Genomic DNA, 18,161 nt, shown 5'->3' with positions numbered 1-18,161 from the left:
GCAACTCTCGCCCAGTCCAAGGCTGCCGCAGTCCACTCTATCTCTAAACGTATAATATCCGAATCAAATAGTTTAAACTTCCTGCAACTTTCACAGACTTCTTGTATAAATTGGTTTTTAATAAGTGTATGTTTCCTTTTCCTTGTTTATGTTTTATCAATTAATTTGTTAGTCGTGAACATTGTAATTGGGCATTGCCTGTTATGTTCATCAACAAATGAATAAATAAATAAATAAACATACGTTCACATGAAAGCTGTGCTATTTTCAAAGCAGTTACATGACTTGATACACGTGCATGGAACAGAAGTATCTGTAGTTGGCTGCTATGACTCGTCAAGAGCACAAGGCATTAGGTGAACATTCAATCTATCCAGCATATTTTAGGTGTGTCGATGCATTCTCGAAGTACGAATTAGTCTGTATTTTGGTCTATAGGTGTTAGCATTGCTCGCTGTCGGAACTTTTATTTTGTATGGGTTTGTGTACAGTGTTGCTACGGGTTTGTAGTTTGTGAATTACTACTTCAGAGTACTTTAGTTAGCTATATGTGCCATGCTATAATGACATACCCTACAAGGCAAATGTGGCGAGCAAACTGAAATAAAATAATTGGGGTTTCATTATTATCATCATCATCATCATCATTATTATTATGATTGTGAATATATACTGTATTTTGAACTTACAATTCGTATTTTTTCGGTAGTGAGACATTAGAATCATGAAATTTATATTAAAGCTATTACTTTTGAATAATGATTTCAAGTTCTCTCCGATTTTGGAACAAAACAACAGTGAACACATGCAATATTTTATCACGAACCGCCACTGCATGTCTCTCTACCGATGATGTAAGCTAACCCTACCTTAACCAACCCACCCTCACTTAACATATCTGAACCTGACCTCACTGAACTCGTGCAACATATAGTTGTTACACATTGATCAGTAGTCATATGCAAGTAAATGAATTACCTTCACCGTTGTCATCAGCATCATTTTACTATATGTGATGATGCAGGCATCATTACTAATTGCAGGAATTACTATTGATTCTTGGTTCTTGGGATATTAGCCATACCAATTCCAGTAGTTGGTGCAATGTGATACAGTAGTTTTCTACTACTTTCTGCATTGAAAACGATAATTATCAAATTATGGAAAAATAGTGAATTATGCTAAGAGAAAAACTGTCCTAACAGTATCTTTATCCACGAATTCCATCTGGAACTGACTGGATTCCAACCCAGATCTTCAGCATAGAAAACTGATGCTCCGACTGTGTGGCTAATTTATGCCATTTTTCATTTGTATAAAATAAAATTCATCATTCAATCACCCAAGTGTCCTTTGAAAACTATAAAACACATTTAATGATTCAAAGCTACAGAAACATGTGTTGGCTCTCATTTTTGCAAGCGGGTTCCTGCATGGTCACGTGTCCTATCTGTCAGATGACTGCCAGGCATGTCTCCTGTTACTTACTGTAGATCGTGATGTATTCTTCACGCTGTCAGAAGCCAAGCAGAAAATTGTTGAGGTAAGAGCTATGAAATTTATCCTAGTAAACAGACGAGAGTGTATAATCTCTTTTTTGTGGTCAGATATTCAGTAAACTACATTTTTCTGTAGATTTCAAGAAAGAAAACATTGGGAATTGTCAATGGCTAAAACTTTCTGTGGAATATTTTTATGTCTGTAGTAGAATATCGAATTAAGAATTTTTGTGAGCTCACTGTTGGTTGATTGTACCGGTACCTTTGGAAAACGCACAATATGAGACACTGTTGGAAGGCCTATGTAATGTTTATGAACTATGGAGAAATGATTTAGTTATGGTAGAGATTATGGATTTACACCAAAGAACCTATTTCGGTAGCCTTTTAATCAATATAAATTTCACCAAATGCATTGGGCTTTGATTAGGAGTGTAGTGTGGAAGACTGATGCATTAACTATTGAGATAACTGTGCACCAAGAAAATTTAATTAAAGCGAATACATTTTTCTGACCTATTTCAAAGTAATTTTGTTATAAAGTGAAAAGGGTGATTATAGTAGAAATTTGACATACATGCAAATATATACAAATTACTAAAATATTAAATTATAGTTAATACAATATTTTGGTAGAATACACATCGTGGCAAGGAATTTAACATATTCTCTACTTTTGTAGTATGGTATATAATGCTGGTCATTCTTAAATTTCTCTCAATACAGATTCTATTACTGAAGAATATTTCATACACTAAAAGTATTTTGTTACGAGATATAATCACTAGAGAGGCAAAAAAGAGAAGGGTCGTTAAATTTATGCAAGCATCAATTATTAAATTGATTATGATGTTTTTTCGAGTGGCCAACACCTTAAAACAATCACTGTTTTTTAATGTATCTCATCTTTTAACTAGAAAATCTGAAAGTTAGAATGTATAAAACAGTTATATTACCGGTCATTCTATATGGTTGTGAAACTTGAACTCTAAATTTGAGAGAGGAACAGAGGTTAAGGGTGTATGATAATAAGGTGTTTAGGAAAATATTTGGGGCTAAGAGGGCTGAAGTTACAGGAGAATGGAGAAAGTTACACAACGCAGAACTGCACGTATTGTATTCTTTGCCTACATAATTAGGAACATTAAATCCAGACATTTGAGATGAGCAGATCATGTAGCACATATGGGCGAATCCAGAAATGTATATAGGGTGTTAGTTGGGAGGCAGGAAGAAAAAATACCTTTGGGGAGGCAGAGACGTAGATGGGAGGATAATATTAAAATGGATTTGAGAGAGGTGGGATATGATGGTAGAGACTGGGTTAATGTTGCTCAGGATAGGGACTGATGGCGAGCTTATGTGAGGGCGGCAATGAACCTCCGGGTTTCTTAAAAGTAAGTATCTCATCTTTTAAAGGAGTAAATATCAATAAAAATCGTTTCTTTTTGCAGAAGTACAAAAATATGTGCACAAAATGTACATTTTGTGTAGACTCAAATATAGGCCTATGTTAAATTGTAATTTTCGAAGTACCTGTGTTATTTTTAATGCATTTCAGAGTGTTATATAATCCGGACATAGTGCTAAATTATTGGCTAAAATAATTTCAATTTTAAATTCAGAAACTGAGGCGTGGAAATTGTCTGGAAGCGATCAATGAGTCGGTGAACAGAGCGAGCTACACAGCATCACAAGTTGGAGTGCCTGAAATGCGACATTTTCTGTACAAGTGCAAGTCGACAGCGCAGTTCTGGAGTCCAGCACTCGAACCTCCATATCATATTTCAGAAGAATCAGAAAGACTGTTGGGACTGTACCAAGCATTGCATCATAGACTGCATGCAGCATCAAGGCCTCTCAAACTGCTTCATCAACAACTGGATAAGGAGACCATGTTAGGCTGGGTAAGTGCTTGCATTACTCTTTCAAAGATGGCGAAACCGAATAGAAGTTATGCCACTACTACTGTAAAAGCATCTTATATGGAAAGTGTCAGAGGCGTATACTGGTTAAAGGGTTTGGGCTACCGCTGACCCTATTATTACACAAAATATATCTAACAATTACTTTAATTTTAATTACTATGGTAAAACTAATAATACAAAATTATTACATTATGTTATATTATAAACTTTTTCTTTTGTAATTTCCTTGGGCTACCGCCGGTAGCCCGCAAAATACGCCCCTGGAAAGTGTAGGTATAGAATATGATTAAATTCCAAAATTAGTGTGAAACCATTAAGAGATGCTTACAGATTGAGACACAGGTAGACATAAAAGTTGCTGTTGTTTTCTAATGCCAGGCGTTTGACAATAAAGTCATTTGACCTCTTGCACTCCAATATTTTTCAAAGATATTATCATGACCAGTAAAGTTTTATAAAATGGTGACCGTTCCAGTTTTATATGTTGGGCTGATTTATTTAAAATAGTAATAATAATTTAGTTTTAAAAACTGAATGCAAGAATAGTGGGTGAATGGAAACTCAAATGAAGATATAATAAAAAAAAATATTTTAAATAATTTACAATTTTTAAAAACTGAATGCAAAACCAGAATATTACTTGTGTGCTTCGGTTCTATGATAAATGGAACACTGCACTGAATTAACTCCGCTCATGAAGGAGAATAAAAAAACATTCATTCACATTTTTACTCTATAGTAATCGTGTCGAACGACTTGCATTCCTTCCGCGGCGATACTTACCTCGTCAGCTTTGTCCATCCAGCTATTGGTGGTCAGATATCTTAATTTGAGTTGAATTTCACGCGTTTTCATACGTTTTACGATACAAGCTTATCAACATCTATATTTATTATTACACTTTGAACAACGTGTTTCATTATACCAGCTCTTCACCAGAATTCATTTCTTATTTCACATACTTTATCGCAGGTCTTCTTCTCGTCTTTCTTTGTGATCCTCCTTACAGCATTGTCTGTCATTATTTTAGCACTCGGAGATTAACACTGCCAACATTATCTACTCCTTCAGTAAGACCCATTTAATTTCCACATGTGCAGCCTTATACATAAAAAATGACCGATCATGGATGTTACAGCTCTCTGACCACTCTCTGCTGCTTTCATATAGTCGTTCATTACATTTTGCTCTGTCCTTACACTTTTCCTTACAGCAGCAGCTGCTCTTTCCATTGTTCTTTTCAATGGATTACGAGTATCATTTCAGTTTCCTGCATGCAGAATTACACTGCATTATTTATTATTTCTTTTCCATCTGACCGGACTCTTGGGCAACGGAGCAGTAGTTAGCATTTTGGAATTTCCATGTAGCCTACTTCACTTCAGATAAAATTCAAACGGTAATGATGCTATGCATACTGCACCAACTGTCCTCGAAGATTCAGAGCGATGACGGTTGCTCGCCTTCGACTCGACTATGTTTACTGTTTAATTTCGTCATTGGCAATTGTAGATGGATAGAGTTATAAATGTAAACACAAAGTAAGAATAATGGAAATTTAAAGTAAGACTTGTAACCAATTGTATTCATGTAACGAATTGTATTGTATTAGAATTAGTCTGGCTGGGCGGAAGAGAAGGACTATTGGCCTTTGCTCTGCCAGATTAAATAAATATTATTATTATTATTATTATTATTATTATTATTATTATTAAACCGTAATAAAACAAGAAATTATAATTAGGCTAATTAAGGTATAGCCTACAGTTGAAAAAATTTATGGAAAAAATGCTGAAACAAGTCTTATAACGTAATAAAACAAGAACTTAAAATTATTTATTTTAATAACTGAATGTAAAATAAAATAATAACATAGACGCATGCAGGAATCATTTTTAACACAATATAAACATAACAATAAAATAATAAATAACTTATAAATCACATGGTTATGCAAAGTGAATGCAAGGGCACAGAATAAATGTAAACTCAAAATAACACTTCTAACTACCTAGGTAGGCACAATAAAAATTGTTAAATGCTGAACACAAATAAGGTGAAACTTGTAGAATGCGATCAAATTTTTTAGTTCTGGCAGATGAAACCGGTATTAGTGTTATTTAATTTGTACATTACGGAATTTCCAATTTAAAAATGGAAAGCAATATTTCAGAAGTTTATCTAAAACTAGGCCTACTTACTGTACATAATACGGGGAAAAAAACCTGGTCAGAGAATTGATACCAATCAGTGAGCCACTGTTCTGACAAGTAACTTCATACCACAAGAAACAAAAAGATACAGTATATCTCTCTCTCTTTATTGCATCGAATCAAAGGATAGTTAGGGAAATTGTCAATTAAATTTTTTTTTGGATAACAAAGTTTGGGATTAATGAGTTTCCTCACAAAATCATAAACGAGGATTAGGAAGCAGGTATGTAAACAAAAAAAATTAATTACTGTTTTACTACACTTCACTGGAAATGTTTAAGCCTCATTAAGTTATGTTAATGCCTAACAGTTAAAAGGACAGCGAGGGAGGGGGGGGAAGGGAATACAAATGTTCAATTAATGAGTAAAAGTTATTAGCTTACACTATATAATGTGAATGTGTAGTGTAGTGTAATGAAATATAATAATAATAATAATAATAATAATAATAATAATAATAATAATAATAATAATAATAAATAACACTGTCCTGTGATAGTGATACAATAATAATAATAATAATAATAATAATAATAATAATAATAATAATAATAATACTTACTTACTTACTTACAAATGGCTTTTAAGGAACCCGAAGGTTCATTGCCGCCCTCACATAAGCCCGCCATCGGTCCCTATCCTGTGCAAGATTAAGCCAGTCTCTATCATCATACCCCACCTCCCTCAAATCCATTTTAATATTATCCTCCCATCTACGTCTCGGCCTCCCTAAAGGTCTTTTTCCCTCCGGTCTCCCAACTAACACTCTATATGCATTTCTGGATTCGCCCATACGTGCTACATGCCCTGCCCATCTCAAACGTCTGGATTTCAAGTTCCTAATTATGTCAGGTGAAGAATACAATGCGTGCAGTTCTGTGTTGTGTAACTTTCTCCATTCTCCTGTAACTTCATCCCGCTTAGCACCAAATATTTTCCTAAGCACCTTATTCTCAAACACCCTTAACCTATGTTCCTCTCTCAGAGTGAGAGTCCAAGTTTCACAACCATACAGAACAACCGGTAATATAACTGTTTTATAAATTCTAACTTTCAGATTTTTGGACAGCAGACTGGATGATAAGAGCTTCTCAACCGAATAATAACACGCATTTCCCATATTTATTCTGCGTTTAATTTCCTCCCGAGTGTCATTTACATTTGTCACTGTTGCTCCAAGATATTTGAATTTTTCCACCTCTTCGAAGGATAAATCTCCAATATTTATATTTCCATTTCGTACAATATTCTGATCACGAGACATAATCATATACTTTGTCTTTTCGGGATTTACTTCCAAACCGATCGCTTTACTTGCTTCAAGTAAAATTTCCGTGTTTTCCCTAACCGTTTGTGTATTTTCTCCTAACATATTCACGTCATCTGCATAGACAAGAAGCTGATGTAGCCCGTTCAATTCCAAACCCTGCCTGTTATCCTGAACTTTCCTAATGGCATATTCTAAAGCGAAGTTAAAAAGTAAAGGTGATAGTGCATCTCCCTGCTTTAGCCCGCAGTGAATTGGAAAAGGATCAGATAGAAACTGACCTATACGGACTCTGCTGTATGTTTCACTGAGACACATTTTAATTAATCGAACTAGTTTCTTGGGAATACCAAATTCAATAAGAATATCATATAATACTTCCCTCTTAACCGAGTCATATGCCTTTTTGAAATCTATGAATAACTGATGTACTGTACCCTTATACTCCCATTTTTTCTCCATTATCTGCCGAATACAAAAAATCTGATCAATAGTCGATCTATTACGCCGAAAACCGCACTGATGATCCCCAATAATTTCATCTACGTACGGAGTTAATCTCCTCAAAAGAATATTGGACAAAATTTTGTACGACGTCAACAAAAGTGATATTCCTCGAAAGTTACCACAGTTGGTTTTGTCCCCCTTTTTAAAAATAGGTACAATTATGGACTCCTTCCATTGTTCTGGTACAATTTCCTTTTCCCAAATAGCAAGTACAAGTTTATAAATTTCGCTATATAATGCACTTCCACCCTCTTGTATTAATTCTGCAGGAATTTGATCGATACCTGGAGACTTGTACTTTTTCAGATTTTCTATCGCAATTTCGACTTCTGAAATCGTGGGTTCGGGTATAAATGGCTCAGCAGTTTGTTTTTCAATATCGTCCCGATCATTTCTATTTAGCCTATGTACATTTAGTAGTTGCGCAAAATAGTTTTTCCATCTGTTTAGGATTGATGAAGAGTCTGCAAGCAAGTCACCATTCTCATCCTTGATCACGTTTACCCTTGACTGATATCCGTTCTTAAATTCCTTTATACCCTTATATAAATCTCGAATGTTTTTATTCTTACTATTTGTTTCTACCTCATTCAGTTTTTCCTTCAAGTAACCTCTCTTTTTATTCCTAAGTGTACGACTTGCTTCCCGTCTTTCATTGAAATAATTATCTCTATTCTCCTCAACTGGATCCTGTAAGAATTTCAATTTTGCCTGTTTCCTTCTTTCTACTACCATGCAACAATCTTCATCAAACCACGGTTTCTTTTTCTTAGTTTCATAATAACCTATGCTCTGCTCAGCTGCAATTTTGATACTATCTCTGATATTTTCCCACACGCTATTAACATCTAATTCTTTCTCAACTTCGTCGGAACTTTCTAAAGTGGCAAACCTATTCGAAATTTCGACCTGATAATTTTGCTTAGCTTCCTCGTCCTTTAATTTCAAAATATTGAATTTAGTAATATTAACTTGTTGCTCTAATCGCTTGGCTACTGATAATCTTTCTCTTAATTCTCCAATCACCAAATAATGGTCAGAATTACAGTCTGCACCTCTGAAAGTTCGAATATCTACTATACTAGTATGTCTCCGTTTATCTATCAAGATGTGATCTATTTGGTTGTGTGTCAATCCATCTGGAGAAGTCCAAGTATATTTATGAATAATAATAATAATAATAATAATAATAACAATAACAACAATAATGATAGTATACTAATAAAAATAATAATTTACACTAATTTTAATGCATAGTATTCAACAAATTGATTAGCAATGTATAGGTTCATGTCAGCTGTTCGTTAGGCCTACTACACTTTATCGGCAACGCGCTCGCTTACACGTAAGATGGACAACATGACAACATTGCTCCCCCTTCTCTGTAAGCTGTCAAGTCGGAAGTAGTTTTGGTCATGCCATACATAAGACACGGCCAAATTCTCTCTCTCATTTATTTACTTATGACTTTTAAGGAACTCGGAGGTTCAATGCCGCCCTCACATAAGCCCGCCATCGGTCCCTATCCTGAGCAAGGACTGCGAAAATTGCAGCCCATGCCAACGAACTATTAGCTAGTCACGTATCTCTGTTCATGATACAATGAGACTTTCATTCCTTCACTTGAAATATTTAGAACTTTAGAAGTAAATTTGTTCTTGTAACTTAAATAAAATAGTCACAAATGTTAACAGCAGGAAATTCACATAAAGCACTGCTTACCTTACATTGCTCAAACTCCTTTTCACATGCAGTTCTTTGTAATGCATTTCCTCCATAACTTTAATATGTAGTTTGGACACCACTCCACACGGAAATGTTTACAGTTTTTCAATTCTTGACACTATACTATTACACTACTGGGTGTTCAGTTCAAAGTGTGTCATGGCTCGCTGTATGCCGTCATGTGGCTAGCCGATGAGCCTAGAGAATTCAATCTTCCTACACTTCCGCAGAGGTGTATAACCTATGAGGCAGAGAAGTTGCCTAGCAAGTACGGCGTTTATTCTGAAGAGTACGTACCGATACGTACGGTAACGCCAGTAGTGGCAGGAATGTGAACTGTTTGGAAATACGTACTGTCGGGATATGGGGAGAGGGTTAAGACGATTACTTATGTATTTGTTGACATTAACTTCGACGGTCAACATGGACACGGAGCATTTGATTTGTGTTGTGGAATGTTACCGTACGCAACCGATGATAACAAATACCCTGTGTACGACTTGCCTGCGCAAAACACAGTTCGAAAGAGGTTATGGTAGCACACAGACCGTACAGACCGCCATCTGTTGCTACGACGTTCAAGTTATACCGTACACGTTCTCAAGTTCAGATTGAAGAACGCCTTAAATAATAGGCAACTTCTCTAACATATAAGCTGAAACTCGCTTCAAATCGGTGACGCAACAACAGTGACGTCATGACACACTTTGAAATGAACACCCAGTATATCCATGCGTGTAATCAGGACGGAAAATTTTCGTTTCTCACCCGGTCAAAGGACAACTTCAAAGAAACCGCATTTTTATCCGTTTATTAACTAATGGAGATCGTATCTAGTCGCAAAACCGCCATAACTGTAATTCAAGTCTACTACAACTGGCATCTCCACTTGTTAGCAAAACTGACGCCAGATATCTCGATCGACCCATAAACCTTCAGGTATATTCAAGTAGCATATCCAATATTCCCATACTTTTTATTTAGGTAGGTAAAGTAAATGTATTCTGTACGTCGTTTGTTAAAATGCGATTCAATAACACTTATCGATCTATCGAGTTTATAATTTTACACGAGAAACAAACGAAATACAAATACCTAATTATACAGAAGACATTATGATTATATTATACGTCTGAGGTTACGCACCGACGTTTCGTAGGGATGTGGAAAGCAGGTTAGTGGGACCATTATTGAAAATTTGAAACTGTTAACAATACCTAGTTACCGGTACTTGTTGGTGACATAATCCTTACTACCAGTGCTTTGATTACTGCTGCAGTGTTGCCAAGTCAGCGGTTTTGTAGCTGAATCTGGTGTTTTCAGGACTATGGTCAGCTACAGAATTTTACTACAGTCTACTATATACAGTCGCGAAGCTTGAGGTGTTTTTTTTGCAAATCTCGTGATAAAGCGCTCCAAGCGGTTAGCAACTAGAAACAATAGACTATCGAGTGCTAGCTCGTTGCGTATTTCACATTGATGCTTGTGAAATGTTCGTTATTGGTTATAATGAAAATGTTAATGGCTAAAATATAATAATTGGAATAATAATATGGGACAAGGAAGAGACGTTTGTAGTGCTATAAATTGTAGCAACAGTAAGAGAAAGAGGCCAAAGTTATCCTTTTTCCGATTTGCGAAAGATTCAGAAAGGTTCCTGGGTTTCCTCAAGAATGCTGTGCAGAAACAAAACTCTTAATTTTGAAGTTCTTTGTGACTGTTAGAATACGTTATATCCTTAAATTTCACAATGAAATGTTTCAATCCAACCGAAAGGACATTAGATACCGGTTAAAGTTTTGTCACTTAGGCTGCTAAATTTCCAGAGAAATAAAGGTTAGGTCAACTTTTTTTTTCAGAGGATATATTTTTAATTGTAGCTATTAATTTTGTTATTATTTTTATGTGTTATTTTACTAAAGACGTAGAAAAATTAAGTTCGTTTTAATGAAATTTATTGATCACGTTTTATTTTCAATTCTGGTGGGATTATTATTGCTTAGGTCTACTTTTTTTTTTTCAAAGGATATGTTTTTAATATAGCTGTTAATTTTGTTGTTATTTTTATTTGTTGCTTTACTAGAGAAGTAGAAAAAGTCTGTTACAATAAAATTTATTGATCACGTTTTATTTCCAATTCTGGTGTGATTATTATTACTTAACCTCATCCCACTTTGTTAACTACGTAAGGCTACACTACAAGTACCGGTACACGTAAGTTACTCCATTAATTCATATTTTCATTATTATTGTTGTAAAGGGAAATGCAAATTAATATTGGTTTCATAGTTAATTATCGCTATAATCTTGAATGAGTGAAGCTATTATAGTAAATTTCAGTTCGTTTTGCACAAACAAAAATTATATTAACTTATTTCTTGCAGGTATCTTCGAGTTTATGGTGGAATTTAATATACTTCATTAAAATAATAAATTAACTTTATATATTTAATATTTCAATAATGGAAGGAAGGTGTTAATTTTGCCAAAAGAACACAACGAAAGTATAACATTTTGACGTCTGCTAGGAGAGAGATCTGCGATGATGAGGCGATAGTAGCGATCCCAGTGGTGGGCAGCTACCCATGTTTGCATTTTTACTACATATTGAGCTTCGCGACTGTATATAGTAGACTGTGATTTTACCGTCAGCGGCTAGCTATTTATTTGGCGTTTTTTGGTGATTCCAGCAGAGGAAGACGATATTTTTTAGTTTTTCTTCTGTAAAGATGTTATAATTGTTTTTATATATAGCCTACTTGCGGACAACAATACTAGTTAATCATAAACCAGAGATTGATATGGTATTATCACAGTCTACTATATAATAGACTGTGGTATTATCAAAATTCTTCATTGTGCAAGTATAAAATATCAACGTTTTAAGTTAACTCGATTTGGTATAACCACGTCCATTTCCTGCTTCATCCATTGTTGTACAAATAAGGGTTATTTGTAAGAAGTCGTCGCTGAACGATTCACATCGTTTATAGTTCACTTCTATTGTTACACAACAAGATGGATGCACTGAACGATTCACATCATTTATAGTTCACTTCTGTGAACGATTCCATTGTCTATTGTTACACAACACACTAAACCTGGAGTAATTTAAGCTTATTAATCAAATAAATAATTCTACTTACTGTTTTTTATATGCTCACCTATATGTAATATCTATTTTATACTTATTTCATTGTTATTTTCCATCCAAAGATCATTAAGAACGATGAATATTATTTAATATCTCCTGTCTTTCTTCAAATAGTGTTCATATGCCATGTTAATTTTCATTTGTTTTCATAAGTTAACAATGATGCACATTGGAAGCAACATATAAGAAATTATTTTCCTACACAATCCACGCTATATTCACGTTGTTTTGAAATGATTAATCGAAGATGGTTTGCTTATTGTTTATTACACGCACATTTGTATGTAATTTCTATTCCATACGTTTTTCTTCTATCCCCCGATCATTAAGAATGGTGAATATTGTTTATGCTTGTTTCCTGTATTTCTTAAAATAATGTTATGTGGCATGTTAGTTTTTATTTGTCGTTATTTACGTAAAAATGATGCGCCAAAAAATAAAAAAATAATAATAATTTCGTCCTCACTCCACATCCTATTTATTCACATTTGTTTTTCAGTGATTTATTAAAGAATGTACCGGTATTTAAAATACTAATAATTTAGAAACATGTTACATAAATCATCCTTGTGCCAAAACAGAATGCTCCCTGGACCAAACTGTCGTATTTTGCAGTGGTCATCAGTACTCGCTGAAATGGGTAATAATAGTATAATAAAATAATGTTGTACGTAGCATTTAGAAACATGTTACATAAATCATCATTGTGCCAAAAGAGAATGCTCCCTGGACCAAATTATCGTATTTTGCAGTGGTCGTCAGTACTCGCTGAAATGGGTAATAATATAATATAATTGTTTTGCACGTAGCAAGCGGGGTATTGGGGCTGCAAGCCCCGATGATGATCCTACGTGTAGCACATGATGTAAAAAGCGGGGTATCGGGGCTCCAAGCCCCGATGATGATCCGACGTGTAGCACATGACGTAGACAGCGGGGTATCGGGGCTGCAAGCCCCGATGATGATCCGACGTGTAGCACACGATGAAAAAAGCGGGGTATCGGGGCTGCAAGTCCCGATGATGATCCGACGTGTAGCACATGATGAAAAAAGCGGGGTATCGGGGCTGCAAGTCCCGATGATGATCCGACGTGTAGCACATGATGAAAAAAGCGGGGTATCGGGGCTGCAAGTCCCAGTCCCAATGATGGTCCGACGTGTAGCACATGATGAAAAAAGCGGGGTATCGGGGCTGCAAGTCCCGATGATGATCCGACATGTAGCACATGATGAAAAAAGCGGGGTATCGGGGCTGCAAGTCCCGATGATGATCCGACGTGTGGCACATGATGAAAAAAGCGGGGTATCGGGGCTGCAAGTCCCGATGATGATCCGACGTGTAGCACATGATGTAAAAAGCGGGGTATCGGGGCTGCAAGCCCCGATGATGATCCGACGCGTAGCACATGATGAAAAAAGCGGGGTATCGGGGCTGCAAGTCCCGATGATGATCCGACGTGTAGCACATGATGAAAAAAGCGGGGTATCGGGGCTGCAAGCCCCGATGATGATCCGACGTGTAGCACATGATGTAAAAAGCGGGGTGTCGGGCACTTAAAAGTGCCTTTTGGAAAGCATGGTGATGCGCATTTGACAAACCCAGTGTACGTACTTGCTAATAATCCCTTTTTATTTGTCGTTATTTACGTAAAAATGATGCGCCAAATAATAATAATAATTTCGTACTCACTCCACTTCCTATATTCACATTTGTTTTTCAGTGATTTATTAAAGAATGTATCGGTATTTAAAAGACTAATAATTTAGAAACATGTTACATAAATCATCCTTGTGCTAAAAGAGAATGCTCCCTGGACCAAATTATCGTATTTTGCAGTGGTCGTCGGTACTCGCTGAAATGGGTAATAGTATAATATAAGAGAGCCTGGGGAGGTTTGACCCATTATTTTTATTTTATTTTTATTTCCAAAAATAAATTTCCTTAGAGGTGATGAAAACATACCATTAGATAGACTAAGATCTCAGACATATATGGTAAATTACAGAACAGCCTATTCTTAATGTATTAAATTTCATATATGTTTTTTAATTATACTACTTTCTGTGTCAAACCTCCCCGCATAAGGGAGGTTTGGCCCACATGTTGGGAGGTTTGACCCAAGCCTACAAAACAGTACAAGTCTGCAATATTTAAATAAATTAGGAACATGAATACAAAGAACACTATTTCTAACAAAAGTACCAAACACAAATATTATAAAAATATAGAAAATAGTAAAAGTTCCACTGAGAAATAGCACTGTTTTCACTTAACGCACATTTAAATTAATAAATCTCACTGAGAACCTAAGTTTTGAAGACATTCTTTCAGTTCCATCTTGAAAAACTGGTTTTGGAAGAATTTTCATATCTTCAAATGGCACATAACTAGTGTCTTCAACATCAGGATACACAAAGCAGTCTGACCCGAATCGGTAGCGCCGCATGAATTTCACTTTACACTCATATTCTCTGATCTGTATAACTTTTCCAACATAATGGCATGCTGTCGACTTGGTGCAGAACTTAACCAAGACGAAATCACCACTTTTAGCAGGCATCACTCCCCAATCTTCATTATTCACCTCCTCGCAGTCGTCATCATCAGTTATATTTTCAGAAGCCTCGTCCTCATCAGCCGTAGGAGTAAAGTGAGATTCTCTTCTCTTTTTCCTCTCCTTTTCAATTGATACAGAGTCCTCACAGTCATTAGGAAATATTTTCCTAATAGTTTTGGAAGGAAGGGTAGCCTGATTTCTCTTCCTATTGACGCGTTCTTCGTACTCTTTCTCAATAGCTGCTTTGACAGGTGTGTCTGTCAACACACGACTAACAACCCTTTTGCGGCCATTTTTACTTTTCTTTGGACCAGCTTTCGGGAAAGGTCTTACTTGTTCTGGTGAAATTCCACTACAACTTGGCTGGGTAATCAGTGTTGGATGGGGTTCTTTGCTTATGGCTGCTGCATCTTCACTGGCAGGACTTGGTCGATAAGTTACATATGAGCTCATAAAATCAGTAGAATTGAAAATAGTGGAATCAAATGGCCAGATCCCAGTGCATTTAAAGCCACTGATTATATTGGCAGGAGTGAAAGAAACAGGAAATGCATTTCCAACAAATTTTGGGATCTGGTAGATAGTTGCAGTCTCTCCTGGATGAGTGGTCATGAAGTCATCAATAGCTTGATTGTAAACAGTTTTGAAGGGCCCAAATACAGTTCTATCAAGTGGTTGAGTTTTATGGCTTGTGTGGGGTGGCAATGTTATTAGTGTGATACCATTGTCCTTAGCGATCTGAAGTGTCTGTGGTGTTACGTGAGATTCATGGTTGTCTAAGATGACAAGCACAGGACGTTCTTTAGAGCACTTTGTGTGTTTGATAAAGTGTTCCCAGTAATGAACAAAGGTCTCTCCAGTCATCCACCCACTTGGACTAACACCAGCACAAGAACCCACAGGAGCACCATCAATCATTTTATCATTTAATCTCTGTCTTGGATAGACAAAGAATGGTGGAACAGCATTTCCTGTTGCACTTACTGCACAGCAAAGTGTAACAAGTGTCCCCCTCTCAGCGGATGTCATTTTTGAGACCTGTTTTTCCCCTTTTGGTGCAATTACCTTGCCAGGTTTCTGTACATTTGTTACCCCAGTTTCATCCAGATTGTAAATTGATTCTGGGCCAAATTTATTGGTGTGATACACAGAACGAAGATTCTGGAAGAACTCGCCTACACTTGTTGGGTTAAAGGCTGTCCCTCTCCCTAGACTTTTTCCCTGGGGATTCCGCAGTGACAGTCTTGGGTGACGATGCATGAATCCTCTCTCCCAATCATAACTGGCTTGATTGTTTCTCTTCCAATTATCACCGATTGGTTTACCTCTAGCGACTGCATATTCATAAGCAAATCTTCGCAACTCTTTAGGAGTAAGACCATAATTCAACCTAGCTGCTGTTAGAAGGTACTTTTCTAAATCATTTTCCTCTTCTGAACTAAAAATCTGAGAGCTGTTGTGGTCTGCCTTGAAAGCTGTTTCATTTCCTTCCTTTACTTTAGTAACATACCTCCCTAAAGTCTTCCTATCAACTTCATATTCAACTGCAGCTGCTCGAATGCTCACATTATCATCGAGGACACGCTTTACAGCAGCTTTCATTACTCCTGGATCTACTTTCTTCCTTGGATTTTCAGTAGGTTTCCACTTGAAAGGCATCCTATTAAGAAATAAAAAAAATGTTATGAAATCACACACCATAACATGGGTCACACCTCCCTGCAATTTTGGGTCAAACCTCCCTCATGGGACTTTTTGTATATACTAAAATATTTATATACTTAATAATAAAGAAAACTACACAATAAATATATGAAATTGAACCTAAAAGGATGTAGAATCAAATGTAACTATCACTATTACCATTAAGATTGCAATTACTTACTTGGATTCTTATAAACAAGAGCATCAAACCAACATCAGCAAGCAACAAATCAAACAGGAAGTAGAATCTCAGCTGTTCTTGGTTTCACTGCCTTGATGAGCATAAATATTACCTCTGACATTAAAAGCAAAGAGAACCATGACAAATAGCAGAGATAAAAATGGCGGGATTTCAAATTATAGAGATGGGTCAAACCTCCCCTATGGTCAAACCTCCCCAGTCTCCCTTAATATAATTATGTTGTACGTAGCAAGATCGATTATTCAATTGATAGGATATTTTATGAGGTTGTCATGACTGAGGTATCTATTGTCAATTGCTTTTATTTGTCAGAAGGCCTTGACTGACGGGTATATAAGGACTGGCGCTCTTATGGGTGGAGGTTGGGGTTTGGGACGGCTCACAAGTAACAAGAGGAGAAGGGATAGAGACATCTACTATTTTAAAGATTTATGTCGTTCACTAGATGAGTTGATTCAACTAACCTGGAAATAATGTGAATCGTTCAGCGACGACTTCTTGTAAATAACCCAAATAAGGTATGCCACATTCGTTAAAATTTTAGTCTAATCATGTATGCATTGTTTTTGTAAATGAATTGATATAATCATAAAGAGTAGATAATGAACTGAATTGTTATTTTCATTTGTAACTTATATTACGATAGGCGTATTTAAATTATCATTCCGCATTGTAGTCTATGTAACACAGACGTACTTAAAACCAGACTCATTGTTGGCAGACACGTCTCCAGCTCAGTGTGAAATCAGATTTCGAGCGAACTGGTGTGATTGTGAATGTGGTTGTTTCCGAAGTGTCCAGTATATTCTTGATCTACTTCATTCAATTTTGAAGAAATATGCCGCGTAAAACTCCATACGTACAAAAGGTTAGAGATGTGTAAAAAAAAAACCATAGGCTAATGTGTTGAAAGATTGAGTGGAAGAAGTTGCCGACGATAGTTGGAAAGCTCGGCCTAAATGGTGTATTGAAAGCAAAATATTCAATTAATTGATTACTATTGGACTAATTAACACGAGTAAGTCCACTAGTAATCAATTAATTATATTCAAGTGTTAAAAGTAGTATACGCAAGATTCAAAATGGTCAAAATATTCAGATTTAATTGTCCATACGATTTTGCATAGAACATAGAACCTAGAACGTGACACATACTTTCCATAATTTAGTCTACATTCTTATAAAATTCTCTAGTTCCTAAAACTGTATAGTTTGTATTTCAAATTTGCAAGTGATGTGTTAAGAAAAATCTGGAGTTTTTCAACTACAGTTTAGCGGTTTTTTAAGCTTGTGCAGCGGTAAATAGAATTCTGAGTTGGCAACACTGTACTGCTGTAAATAGCTGGTCGAGACTGTACTGATTTACTCCGTAGTATGCTGTACCACCTTTTGACGTAGAATACG

General features: G+C 36.0%; 2 protein-coding genes across 3 annotated transcripts in view; one reads left to right on the top strand and one right to left on the bottom strand.

The window, feature by feature from the left end:
- The window catches only part of Mon1 (vacuolar fusion protein MON1 homolog), a 39,448-nt gene that overhangs the window by 7,606 nt on the left and 13,681 nt on the right, over positions 1-18,161 (top strand). For both annotated transcript variants that reach the window (XM_069826016.1, XM_069826017.1), the window contains exons 7-8: positions 1,423-1,543; positions 3,125-3,406. In XM_069826016.1, coding sequence (XP_069682117.1) covers positions 1,423-1,543; positions 3,125-3,406 — 403 coding nt within the window. The remainder of the gene's footprint in view (positions 1-1,422; positions 1,544-3,124; positions 3,407-18,161) is intronic.
- Positions 14,183-16,953, bottom strand: LOC138699828 (tigger transposable element-derived protein 4-like). The gene is made up of 2 exons (XM_069826014.1): positions 16,737-16,953; positions 14,183-16,511 (listed from the first exon to the last, which is right to left on the bottom strand). The coding sequence occupies exon 2, from the start codon at positions 16,508-16,510 to the stop codon at positions 14,564-14,566; it is 1,947 nt and encodes a 648-aa protein (XP_069682115.1). The 5' UTR covers position 16,511; positions 16,737-16,953; the 3' UTR covers positions 14,183-14,563.

This window comes from Periplaneta americana, chromosome 5, assembly GCF_040183065.1.
Source record: "Periplaneta americana isolate PAMFEO1 chromosome 5, P.americana_PAMFEO1_priV1, whole genome shotgun sequence".
Taxonomy (NCBI): domain Eukaryota; kingdom Metazoa; phylum Arthropoda; class Insecta; order Blattodea; family Blattidae; genus Periplaneta; species Periplaneta americana.
The sequence above is the reverse complement of the archived record's forward strand: the minus strand, read 5'-3'. Positions and strand labels throughout refer to the sequence as shown.